Genomic DNA, 13,330 nt, shown 5'->3' on the forward strand with positions numbered 1-13,330 from the left:
ATGCATGTCTAAGTAAAATAAAAGTATCATCTACCATATCTCTTGTAAAACGTTGGTTTAAAAGAACTTGGGCATTCGGCCTAAAATTTTTTAAAATCTAAAAAATCCATAAACACATTGGCAAAAATCGGGGCTAAAGGGCACCCCATGGCCACGCCCTCGACCTGCGAGTACAGAAGACCATTAAAACGAAAAGCGGAGTCTTGCACAGCAAGTTCCAATAATTGCTTAAACAAATTTCTATTAAAACCGTGGAAAGTGTCATCAGCATTTAAAAAAAAACCCTGTCTAAATAATGTTAATTGTCTCTTCTAAAGGTACATTGGTAAATAAAGAGTCTACATCGAGACTAACCATATAGTGATCCGAGTCCTGCATGACAATAAGTTTCTGAAAGTCGAAGCCATTTTTTATTGTATGTTCAGGTTGAGGGAGTTCATTAAGTAACGTAACAATGTATTTAGAGAGATTGTACGTTGGCTATTATAAGAAAGAAACAATTGGTCGGATAGGACAGCCTCTTTGTGAATTTTTGGGAGACCATATAAAACGCTAAAGGATGACCCAGTAACAAAAAGTTTTTGATACGTTTCTTCCGTTATGATTTTCTGATTTTTTAGTTTCCTCAAGAATCTGTTAATTTTATCTTCTCGTTAAAGATTTCTAAATAAAAAGCTTTGTTCACCTAAATATTTAAATTTAGAAGTATCAGAAAGTATTGCCTTATAACCTTGTTTACGTAGTCTTGTTTATTTTTGAGGATAACCACACCTTTGCCTTCAAAATAAATTTTAAATTAAATGCCAATCTCACTTTGGTCTTTAGAGCACTTAGGTATGCTTCTGATTGGAAATCTTTCCACACTGAAATTGAGTTTTTACAAGATATTTTTTAGCTAACTCGTACCCTACGGAGGTATTTTATAACATGAACAAATTACTTAACTTAAAACTTCACGGAAATACCCCTTCTTTTGATGTACCAAATTACCCATATAACGCCACTATTCCATATTTTTTTCCAAAATAAATTAGGAGACCGTATCAAGAAAATTATTGAAAGAGAGTTCGGAAGCCTCAAAGTTAATTTAATACCTGTTAATCCTCTCAAAATAGGCTCACTTCTTGGTCATAAAGAGAATTTGCAACCGTTTATGCAATCCAATATTATTTACAAATTTACTTGCCCGGGGTGTCCCGGTACTTACGTTGGATCGACGAAAACGCTTGTTGCAAGTTCGATATTCCAGTCATTTGGGAGTAACTACAGACTGGCCAGAGGATAACCAATCCTGAACTTTCTAATATAAGAAATCATGCAGCTCTTTTGTAAAATTGAAATTAACAAATAAAAAACATTTTTCGATAATTGACAATACCAAGCATAGCCAATATATAACGACACTTGAGTCTTTACATATCAAGCACCTCGTTCCTTCCCTCAATTCTAGTCAATCCTCTACTCAACTTTTCTTAGCGTAGTCGAGATCTGGGCAAACGGCGGTCCTACAGCCATTCCTTTCTTGTCCTTCGCTTTATTAAGGTTAATATTCCTTTTTAATGCTAAATGTCTGCAATTTTAATGTCACCTTTTAAATAATTTTAGTATTTTTAGCTTTTAACTATAATTTTATGAATAACTTTAGTATTTTATGTTTTCCTTTTAAAATAGCATGTAAACTTTAATTATATTTTTTATAAATGTGAATTGATTTTACATTACAGACTGATGATGTGTCAGGATGACACGAAACGTATCTTCATAATAAACTCCTTAATTGATCTATTGAGTTCGGTAACCCTCTGATGTTCTACATGTTCGCACCTTTTGATATATATATAAGATATATATATATATATATATCTATATATATATATATATATATATGCATTTATAATATAATTCCTATATTTTGTGAACATGCAAATCACTCCCACAATTAGAATAACCAGAAAATGGAATAATCAAAAGAGAAAATTAATTTGGCGTAAAAAAGCGAAAAATTTCCTCCTCAGGTTATAATAGCAGACATCTTTGATATTGCGTCGCCAAAGTGTGGAAGTCTCCCCGTCACTCGACGGGACGAAGACGTCTTCAGAGCATAGCTTCCAGGACTCTTTGCTTCCTGGACTCTTTGCTTCCTGGACTCTTCCTTCCGGATGAACGCATCGGATTTGTGAAGACTCTTCAGGAATCCTTAACTCCAGCTGCCAGACGACGACGCGAGAGACAGAGACGCGACTGACTCCTTACGTGATCTACACCTGAGGACGATAATCCCGCGGCGTCGTAGAGGAGTTCCTGGGATTCTCAGAGAAAATCCTCAGGTATAATGGCAGACATCTTTGATACTGCGTCGCCAGAGTGGAAGTCTTCCGGTCTCTCGACGGCACGAAGACGTCCTCAGCATCGTTTCATTCCTTCTGGATGAAAGATCGGATTGTTGGATTCTTCTAGCCTCACCCGAAGACGCTTCGGGATTCTCGGAAAAGATGTCACGTAGTTCACGTCTGTTTTTAAAACTAGGCCATCTCCAAGCACATATCAGAGGCCTAGTTATCATGACAATGTGTACTGATAATAAAAATATTAACTTAGCATTCATTTGGACAGTTCTACTCCCGGCAGTAGTTCTGGTATTGTCAACTTATATACTAAACATGGAACTTACTGGACATGAAGAAGAAGCTGGCTGGAAAACAGTGGAACACCCAGCAACATCCACCAGCGAAGGCCTTAATCATGGCGCCGAGAAGGAAACTGCTGAGATGGAAGAGTCTCAACCTCCCAGCGTCATGCTCAACGCCATCGGGCGAAAGGTCGAAGATATAAGACTAATGGCCAGGGAAGAATTGCGCCGAAGGGAGGCGCCCTGCGAAAGAGATCAATTTCTTCCTTATGCAGTCTCTCCAACTCCTGATCTCTCTCCTTTCCCTACCGCCAATGCTCCACCCACTACCTCTTCCCCTCCTGTCTCTCCCATGGCTGAGGAAGACTTGAACGGACACTTGGAGCAATTAGAATACGAACATGACATTTTGGAAAAGCTCATCGCGGAACTAGACGAGTCAGAAACTGCAGGTGTCAAGATCAACGCCATCCGCCAAAGGATATCAAGAATAAGAGACATCCTAAGGAAGATGTTTCGCCAAAGGAAGGCGCCCCGTGACACATGGCATCCCGTTCCTTACTCAGTCTGGCCTGGATTCTCTGAACCTCGAGTGGACGGCCCTCAAAGAGGTAAGTCTCAAAGTGTTCCTCGTTCTTCTTCCTCGCCTTCTCATCCTCCTCCTCCTCCTCTCACTGTTTCTCCTACTCCTCATCCTGAATCTCTTTCCCTTTCCACTCCCCAACCTTCCCCAACCTCTCCTACTCCTCAATCCTCTTCCCTTCCCAATCCCCTACCTTTCCCAACCTCCCTTTCTACCCCTCCTACCCCCGAATCTATCTCCCTTTCTACCCCTCCTACCCTTGAATCTATCTCCCTTCCTACCCCTCCTACCCTTGAATCTATCTCCCTTCCTACCCCTCCATCCCTTGAATCTTATTCCCTTCCTAACCCATCCGTACCCTTGATCTAATCTTCCTACCCCTCCTACCCTTGAATTAATATCTCCCTTCCTAACCCTCCTACCCTTGAATCTATATCCCTTCCTACCCCTTCTACCCCCCTACCCTTGAATCTATCTCCCTTACTACTCCTTCCTACCCTTGAAATTCCTAGATCCTTCCCCTACCCCCCCATCCCACCCTTGAATCTATCTCCCTTCCTACCCCTCCTACCCTTGAATCTTCTCCCTTTCCTACCCCTCCACCCCCGACGCTATCTCCCTTCCTACCCCTCCCTACCATTGAATCTTATCTCCCTTCCTACCCGCTCCCTTAACCCTTGAATCTAGCTCCTTTCCTACCCCTCCCTTTAACCCTTGGAATCTACTCCCTTCCAACCCCTCCTACCCTTGAAATCTATTCCCTTCCTAACCCCCTCCTACCCTTGAATCTATCTCCCTTCCTACACCTACCTGATCCCTTTGAATCTATACCCTCCTACCCCTCCTAACCCTTGAATCTATCTCCCTTCCTACCCCTCCTACCCTTGAATCTATCTCCCTTCCTACCCCTCCTACCCTTGAATCTATCTCCCTTCCTACCCCTCCTACCCTTGAATCTATCTCCCTTCCTACCCCTCCTACTTACGTCCCAATCTATCTCCCTTGTCCTACCCTACCTACCCTTGAATCTATCTCCCTTAACCTACCCCTCCTACCCTTGAACATCTCCACTCGCCCTTTTACTCCTAAACCTACCCTTGAATCTATCTCCCTTCCTACCCCTCCACCTGAATCTATCTCCCTTCTACCCCTCCTACCCTTGAATCTATCTCCCTTCCTACCCCTCCTACCCTTGAATCTATCTCCCTTCCTACCCCTCCTACCCTTGAATCTATCTCCCTTCCTACCCCTCCTACCCTTGAATCTATCTCCTTCCCTTACCTACTCCTACCCTTGAATCTATCTCCCTTCCTACCCCTCCAACCCTTGAATCTATCTCCCTTCCTACCCTCCTACCCTTGAATCTATCTCCCTTCCTACCCCTCCTACCCTTGAATCTATCTCCCTTCCTACCCCTCCTACCCTTGAATCTATATCTCCCTTCTACCCCTCTATACCGAATCTATCATCCCCACTTCTCACCCCTCCTACCCTTGAATCTATCCCTCCCTTCCTACCCTCCTACCTTGAATCTATCTCCCTTCCCTATCCCCTGCTACCCTTGAATCTAATCTTACCCTTCTACCCCTCCTACCCTTGAATCTATCTCCCTTCCTACCCCTCCTACCCTTGAATCTATCTCCCTTCCTACCCCTCCTACCCTTGAATCTATCTCCCTTCCTACCCCTCCTACCCTTGAATCTATCTCCCATTCTACCCCTCCTACCCCTGAATCTATCTCCCTTCCTACCCCTCCTACCTTGAATCTATCTCCTTACAAACCCCTCCTACCCTTGAATCTATCTCCCTTTCTACCCCTCCTACCCTTGAATCTATCTCCCTTCCTACCCCTCCTACCCTTGAATCTATCTCCCTTCCTACCCCTCCTACCTCCGAATCTATCTACCTTTCTACCCCTCCTACCCCCGAATCTATCTCCCTTTCTACTCCTCAACTTTCCTCCACTCCTCCTTCCCCTACTCCCAATGCTCCACCCACTACCTCTCCCCCTCCTGCTTCTCCCATGGCTGAGGAAGACTTGAACGAACACTTGGAGCAATTAGAATACGAACATGACATTTTGGAAAAGCTCATCGCGGAACTAGACGAGTCAGAAACAGCAGGTGTCAAGATCAACGCCATCCGCCAAAGGATATCAAGAATAAGAGACATCCTAAGGAAGATGTTTCGCCAAAGGAAGGCGCCCCGTGACACATGGCATCCCGTTCCTTACTCAGTCTGGCCTGGATTCTCTGAACCTCGAGTGGACGGCCCTCAAAGAGGTAAGTCTCAAAGTGTTCCTCCTTCTTCTTCCTCGCCCTCTCATCCTCCTCCTCCTCCTCCTCCCACTGTTTCTCCTACTCCTCATCCTGAATCTCCTTCCCTTTCCACTCCTCCACCTTCCCCACTCCTCTTCCCTTCCCTTCCCAATCCCCTACCTTCCCCAACCTCCCTTCCTACCCCTCCTACCCTTGAATCTATCTCCCTTTCTACCCCTCCTACCCTTGAATCTATCTCCCTTCCTACCCCTCCTACCCTTGAATCTATCTCCCTTCCTACCCCTCCTACCCTTGAATCTATCTCCCTTCCTACCCCTCCAACCCTTGAATCTATCTCCCTTCCTACCTCTCCTACCCTTGAATCTATCTCCCTTCCTACCCCTCCTACCCTTGAATCTATCTCCCTTCCTACCCCTCCTACCCTTGAATCTATCTCCCTTCCTACCCCTCCTACCCTTGAATCTATCTCCCTTCCTACCCCTCCCCCCCTACCCTTGAATCTATCTCCCTTCCTACCTCTCCTACCCTGAATCTATCTCCCTGCCTACCCCTCCTACCCTTGAATCTATCTTTCCTTCCTACCCCTCCTAACCCTTGAATCTATCTCCCTTCCTACCCTCCTACCCCCCGAATCTATCTCCCTTTCTACCCCCCCTCCTACCCTTGAATCTACTCCCTTCCCTTAACCTACCCCCTACCCTTGAATCTATCTCCCGTTCCTCCCACCCTCCTACCCTTGAATCTATCTCCCTTCCTACCCTCCTACCCTGAATTTATCTCCCTTTCTACCCCTACCTACCCTTGATCTATCTCCCTTCCTACCCCTCCTACCCTTGAATCTATCTCCCTTCCTACCCCTCCTACCCTTGAATCTATCTCCCTTCCTACCCCTCCTACCCTTGAATCTATCTCCCTTCCTACCCCTCCTACCCTTGAATCTATCTCCCTTTCTACCCCTCCTACCCTTGAATCTATCTCCCTTTCTACCCCTCCTACCCCCGAATCTATCTCCCTGTCTACTCCTCAACTTTCCTCCACCCCTCCTTCCCCTACTCCCAATGCTCCACCCACTACCTCTCCCCCTCCTGTCTCTCCCATGGCTGAGGAAGACTTGAACGAACACTTGGAGCAATTAGAATACGAACATGACATTTTGGAAAAGCTCATCGCGGAACTAGACGAGTCAGAAACAGCAGGTGTCAAGATCAACGCCATCCGCCAAAGGATATCAAGAATAAGAGACATCCTAAGGAAGATGTTTCGCCAAAGGAAGGCGCCCCGTGACACATGGCATCCCGTTCCTTACTCAGTCTGGCCTGGATTCTCTGAACCTCGAGTGGACGGCCCTCAAAGAGGTAAGTCTCAAAGTGTTCCTACTTCTTCTCCCTCGCCTTCTCATCCTCCTCCTCCTCCTCTCACTGTTTCTCCTACTCCTCATCCTGAATCTCTTTCCCTTTCCACTCCCCAACCTTCCCCAACCTCTCCTACTCCTCAATCCCTTTCCCTATCCACTCCTCCTCCTTCCCCAACCTCTCCTACTCCTCAATCCCTTTCCCTATCCACTCCTCCTCCTTCCCCAACCTCTCCTACTCCTCAATCCCTTTCCCTATCCACTCCCCTACCTTCCCCAACCTCTCCTACTCCTCAATCCCTTTCCCTATCCACTCCTCCTCCTTCCCCAACCTCTCCTACTCCTCAATCCCTTTCCCTATCCACTCCCCTACCTTCCCCAACCTCTCCTACTCCCAATCCTTTCCCTATCCACTCCTCCTCCTTTCACCTCTCTCCTCCTCAATCCACTCCCTCCACTCCCCTACCTCCCCAACCTCTCCTACTCCTTCAATCCTCTTCCTTTCCACTCCCTACCATTCCCAAAAACCTCTCCTACTCTCCAATCCTCTTCCCTTTACCCCAACTCCCCTACCTTCCCCAACCTCTAATACTCCCCCATCCTCTTCCCCCACTTTCCCTCCCCCACTCCCCAACCCTCTCTACTCCTTCAATCCTCTTCCTTTCTCCCCCAACCTTCCCCAACCCTCTCCTACATCCTCAATTCCTCTTCCTTTCCACTCCCCTACCTTCCCCAACCTCTCCTACTCCTCAATCCTCCCTTCCCTCCCATCCTACCTTCCCCAACCTCTCCTACTCCTCAATCCTCTTCCCTTCCCAATCCCCTACCTTCCCCAACCTCTCCTACTCCTCAATCCTCTTCCCTTTCCACTCCCCTACCTTCCCCAACCTCTCCTACTCCTCAATCCTCTTCCCTTTCCACTCCCCTACCTTCCCCAACCTCTCCTACTCCTCAATCCTACTTCTGCAATCCTCTTCCCTCCACCTCCCCTAACCTCCCCACCTCTGCTATTCCTCAATCATCTCTTCCCTTTCCACTCCCCTACCTTCCCCAACCTCTCCTACTCTCAACCTCTCTCCTTCACTCCCCTACCTTCCCCAACCTCTCCTACTCCTCAATCCTCTTCCCTTCCCAATCCCCTACCTTCCCCAACCTCTCCTACTTCTGAATCTCCTTCACTCCCTACTTCTTCCATCTCTCCTCCTCCTCCTCCCAATTCTCCACCCCTTCCTGTCTCCATTATAGCTGAGGAATTAGACCGTGAATACGAGACATTAGACAAGCTCCTCTCTGGGTTAGACGAGTCCAAAATCCAAAACGAAAAGTCCACAGTCATCTACCCTAAAATGAACCATATAGGTAGGCTGACGAGGAACCTGATATACCAATGGAAGCTAAGGAAGAATGTGGAGTCCAAACCTGAAAGTAAGTCTGCTAGTTTATCTCTTCGTCCTTCTGCTCCTCGTCCTCTACCTGCCTCTCCTCCTTCAGTTCTCACTGTTTCACATTCACCCCCTGATTCTACCCCTCTTAACCCTACCCCTGCTCCCTCTCTTCTTTCTCCTCCTCTTCCCTTCTCTGTTTCTCCTCCCCTTCCCTCCCCTGTTTCTCCCCCTCTCCCCTCCCTTCCTACCTCCCCTGTTTCTCATCCTCCTTCCTCCCCTGTATCTTACCCCCATGCCTCCCCTATTTCTCCTCCTCTCTCCCTTGTTTCTCCTCCTCCTCCCTCCCCTGTTTCTTCCCCTCCTTCCTCCCTTGTTTTTCCGCCCCATGCCTCCCCTGTTTCTCTTTCCTATTCTTCCTTTCCTCCCTTCCTTGTTTCTCTTTCCCTTCCACCCTCAACACCTCTTTTCTCTCGTTCTCATTGTTCCTCTTCCCTCCTCTCCTCTAACGGGGCCATTGATGACCTGTCACAAATAGAGAAACTTGAAATGATAGCCAATAAGTTCATTGACATAATTTTTGAGTGTTTGCAATGTATCGGCTATCCAAGAGGATCATGGATGGAAAACATGAGGAAGCAGCCCCATTCTTCTGCACCTCCCACTGTTCCTCATTCCTCTCCTCTCTCAAAATCATCGGCATCTTCCCCTTTCCTCCACTCTCCAGATTGTCTTATGGAGGGAGGACGATTAGAGGAGTATAGAGGAGCTCTCGTCTATTACATCGGCATGGTCTTCCAGGAATTAAAAATGATCAGATTATTTGGGAACAAACAAAAGAAGGAAGAGAAACAAAGGAAAAAGGAACTCAAAAAGCAAAAGCATAAGGGGAAAGGCAGTGCTGCTGCAAATGGCAGTAAAGAACAAGAAGGTTGGGAGATGCAGGGATATCCAGAAGCCCCAATGGGTCCAGGATATTATGGACAAGACATAAACTCACGAATGCCTATGCCTCAAATGTGGCATGGCGATCCACGATACGGTATACCTCCACAATTTGGACCTGGTGGTCAAATATACCCTGGTCCTCCAAGAATGGGACCTAATGACGAAAAGGTAACCTGGTCCCTCCAGGAATGGGATCCTAATACGAAAGGTACCCTGGTCCTCCAAAGGAATGGACCTAATGGACGGGAAAGGTCCCATGGTCCTCCAGGAATGGGACCTGATGGCCAAAGGTACCCAGGTCCTCCAGAAATGGGACCTAATGATGAAAGGTACCCTGGTCCTCCAGGAATGGGGCCTAAAGGCCAGAGAAGGCCTGGTCGTCCACAACAGAGACCCTATGGCCAAAGAAGGCCTGGTCATCCACGACAGAGACCCTATGGCCAAAGAAGGCCTGGTCATCCAAGACAGAGACCCTATGGCCAAAGAAGGCCTGGTCGTCCACGACAGAGACCCTATGGCCAAAGAAGGCCTGGTCATCCACGACAGAGACCCAACGGCCAAAGACAGCCTGGTCCTCCACGACAGAGACCTGGTGGCCAAAGACAGCCTGATCCTCCACAACAGAGATCTGATGACCAAACATAGCCTAGAAGACATGGACATAAATTTGGACGTCCCAGTCTTCTAGAAGAGTAGGTATTTTCCTTGCCTTCCCACCTGAGTCCTCTCCCTGCACCTATTCTTCTTCTTCTTGGGGTGTGGGTTAGGGTAGGTGTGGGTGTGGTGATGGGTTAGGTGCTATGTGGTGTTGGGTAGGGTCGGGCATGGTGGGTGCAGGTGTGGTTTTGGGTTAGGTGCGGGCATGGTGGGTGCAGGTGTGATGTTGGGTTAGGTGCAGGCATGGTGGGTGCAGGTGTGGTGTTGGGTTAGGTGCAGGCATGGTGGGTGCAGGTGTGATGTTGGGTTAGGTGCAGGCATGGTGGGTGCAGGTGTGGTGTTGGGTTAGGTGCGGGCATGGTGGGTGCAGGTGTGGTGTTGGGTTAGGCGCAGGCATGGGTGGGGAATGCAGTGTGTGTTTGGGTTAGGTGCGGGCATGGTGGGTGCAGGTGTGGTGTTGGGTTAGGTGCGGGCATGGTGGGTGCAGGTGTGGTGTTGGGTTAGGTGCGGGCATGGTGGGTGCAGGTGTGGTGTTGGGTTAGGTGCGGGCATGGTGGGTGCAGGTGTGGTGTTGGGTTAGGTGCGGGCATGGTGGGTGCAGGTGTGGTGTTGGGTTAGGTGCGGGCATGGTGGGTGCAGGTGTGGTGTTGGGTTAGGTGCGGACATGGTGGGTGCGGTGTGGTGTTTGGGTTAGGTGCGGACATGGTGGGGGTGCAGGTGTGTTTTGTTGGGTTAGGTTGCGGACATTGGTGGGGGTGCAGGTGTGGTGTTGGGTTAGGTGCGGAACATAGTGGGTGCAGGTGTGGTGTTGGGTTAGGTGGCGGGACATGGTGGGTGCAGGTGTGTGTTTTGGGGTTAGGTGCGGACATGGTGGGGGTGCAGTGGTGGTGTTTGGGTTAGGTGCGGTGCATGGTGGGTGCAGGTGTGGTGTTGGGTTAGGTGCGGGCATGGTGGGTGCAGGTGTGGTGTTGGGTTAGGTGCGGGCATGGTGGGTGCAGGTGTGGTGTTTGGGTTAGGTGCGGACATGGTGGGTGCAGGTGTGGTGTTGGGTTAGTGGGCTGACATGGTGGGGTGCAGGTGTGGTGTTGGGTTTGGTTGTTCGGACATGGTGGGTGCAGGGGGGGTGTTTGGGTTAGTGCTGACATGGTGGGTGCAGGTGTGGTGTTGGGTTAGGTGCGGACATGGTGGGTGCAGGTGTGGTGTTGGGTTAGGTGCGGGCATGGTGGGTGCAGGTGTGGTGTTGGGTTAGGTGCGGGCATGGTGGGTGCAGGTGTGGTGTTGGGTTAGTGCGGACCATGGTGGTGCAGTGTGGTGTTGGGTTAGGTGCGGACATGGTGGGTGCGGGGTGGTGTTTGGGTTAGGGTGCTGACAGGGTGGGTGCAGTGTGGTGTTGGGTTAGTGCGACAGGGGGTGGGTGAATGTGTGGTGTTTGGGTTAGGTGCGGACATGGTGGGTGCAGGTGTGGGGTGTTGGGTTAGGTGCGGAAATGGTGGGTGCAGGGTGTGGTGGTGGTGGGTTGGTGCGGGGGTGGTGGGTGCAGGTGTGGTGTTGGGTTTAGGTGCGGGCATGGTGGGTGCAGGTGTGGTGGTGGGTTAGGTGCGGACATGGTGGGTGCAGTGTGGTGTTGGTTAGGTGCGGACATGGTGGTGCAGTGTGTGTTGGGTTAGTGCGGACATGGAGGGTGGGTGCAGGTGTGGTGTTGGGTTAGGTGCGGACATGGTGGGTGCAGGTGTGGTGTTGGGTTAGGTGCGGACATGGTGGGTGCAGGTGTGGTGTTGGGTTAGGTGCGGGCATGGTGGGTGCAGGTGTGGTGTTGGGTTAGGTGCAGGCATGGTGGGTGCAGGTGTGGTGTTGGGTTAGGTGCAGGCATGGTGGGTGCAGGTGTGTGTTGGGTTAGGTGCGGACATGTGGGTTTGCAGGTGTGTGTTGGGTTAGGTGCGGGCATGGTGGGTGCAGGTGTGGTTTTGGGTTAGGTGCGGGCATGGTGGGTGCAGGTGTGGTGTTGGGTTAGGTGCGGGCATGGTGGGTGCAGGTGTGGTGTTGGGTTAGGTGCGGGCATGGTGGGTGCCAGGTGGAGTGGTGCTGGTTAGTGCGCGCATGTGGGTGCAGGTATGGTGTTGGTTTAGGTGCTGGCATGGTGGGTGCAGGTGTGGTGTTGGGGTTAGGTGCAGGCATGGTGGGGGTGCAGGTGTGGTGCTGGGTTAGTGCGGGGCATGTAGGTGCGCTGTGGTGTTGGGGTTTTTAGGGGCGGGGGTGGTGGGTGCAGGTGTGGGTGTTGGGTTTTAGTGCAGGCATGGTGGGTGCAGGTGTGGTGTTGGGTTAGGTGCAGGCATGGTGGGTGCAGGTGTGGTGTTGGGTTAGGTGCAGGCATGGTGGGTGCAGGTGTGGTGTTGGGTTAGGTGCGGGCATGTGGTGCAGGGTGTGGGTTGGGTTATTGGTGCGGGCATGGTGGGTGCAGGTTGGTTTTGTGCTGGGGTTAGGTGCGGACATGGTGGGTGCAGGTGTGGGTGGGGTTTTGGGTTAGGTCGGGGGTGGTGGGTGCAGGTGTGATGTTGGGGTTAGGTGCGGGGGTGGTGGGTAGCATGTGTGTTTGGGTTAGGTGCGGGGGTGGTGGGTGCAGGTGTGGTGTTGGGTTAGGTGCAGGCATGGTGGGTGCAGGTGTGGTGTTGGTTAGGTGTGGTTGTTGGGTTAGGTGCGGGCATGGTGGGTGCTTGGGTTAGGTGCGGGGCTGGTGGGTGCAGGTGTGTGTTTGGTTAGTGGTGTTGGGTTAGGTGCGGGCATGGTGGGTGCAAGGTGTGTGTTGGGGTTAGGTGTGGGTGCGGGTTAGGTGCGGGCATGGTGGTGCAGGTGTGTGTTGGGTTAGGTGCGGGGGTGGTGGGTGCAGGGTGGTGGGTTTGAGTTTAGGTGCGGTGTGGTGGTGCACTGTGGGTGTGTGGGTTAGTGCGGGGGTGGTGGGGTGCAGGTGTGGTGTTGGGTTAGGTGGCGGGGGTTGGGTGGGGGGGGGTGCAGGTGTGGTGTTGGGTTAGGTGCGGGCATGGTGGGTGCAGGTGTGGTGTTGGGTTAGGTGCGGGGGTGGTGGGTGCAGGTGTGGTGTTGGGTTAGGTGCGGGGGTGGTGGGTGCAGGTGTGGTGTTGGGTTAGGTGCGGGGGTGGTGGGTGCAGGTGTGGTGTTGGGTTAGGTGCGGCATTGGTGGGTGCAGGTGTGGTGGTGGTTGGGTTAGGGGTGCGGGGGTGGTGCGGGTGAGGTGTGGTGTTGGGTTAGGTGCGGGGGTGGTGGGTGCAGGTGTGGTGTTGGGTTAGGTGCGGGGGTGGTGGTGTCAGGTGTGTGTTGGGTTAGGTGCGGTGGTGGGTGCAGGTGGTGTTGGGTTAGGTGCAGGGGGGGGTGGTGGGTGCAGGTGTGGTGTTGGGTTAGGTGCGGGGGTGGTGGGTGCAGGTGTGGTGTTGGGTTAGGTGGGGACATGGTGGGTGCAGGTGTATTGTTTGGGTTAGGTGCTGGCAGGTG

At 50.8% G+C, this 13,330-nt stretch overlaps 2 protein-coding genes across 4 annotated transcripts in view; one reads left to right on the top strand and one right to left on the bottom strand.

Moving 5' to 3' along the window:
• LOC135210092 (gastrula zinc finger protein XlCGF26.1-like) overlaps positions 1-13,330 on the bottom strand; it is a 798,432-nt gene that overhangs the window by 525,487 nt on the left and 259,615 nt on the right. The gene's annotated exons all lie outside the window — the stretch shown is intronic.
• LOC135209939 (uncharacterized) lies at positions 6,588-7,835 on the top strand. Its single transcript, XM_064242671.1, has one exon. It carries the CDS (start codon positions 6,588-6,590, stop codon positions 7,833-7,835), a length of 1,248 nt encoding a protein of 415 aa, XP_064098741.1.

The sequence above is a fragment of the Macrobrachium nipponense genome, chromosome 39, assembly GCF_015104395.2.
Source record: "Macrobrachium nipponense isolate FS-2020 chromosome 39, ASM1510439v2, whole genome shotgun sequence".
In the NCBI taxonomy this organism is placed as follows: Eukaryota; Metazoa; Arthropoda; class Malacostraca; order Decapoda; family Palaemonidae; genus Macrobrachium; species Macrobrachium nipponense.

Coding starts and splice junctions, on each gene's coding strand:
- LOC135209939 (XM_064242671.1), top strand. CDS start 6,588: ATGGCTGAGGAAGACTTGAACGAACACTTGGAGCAATTAGAATACGAA.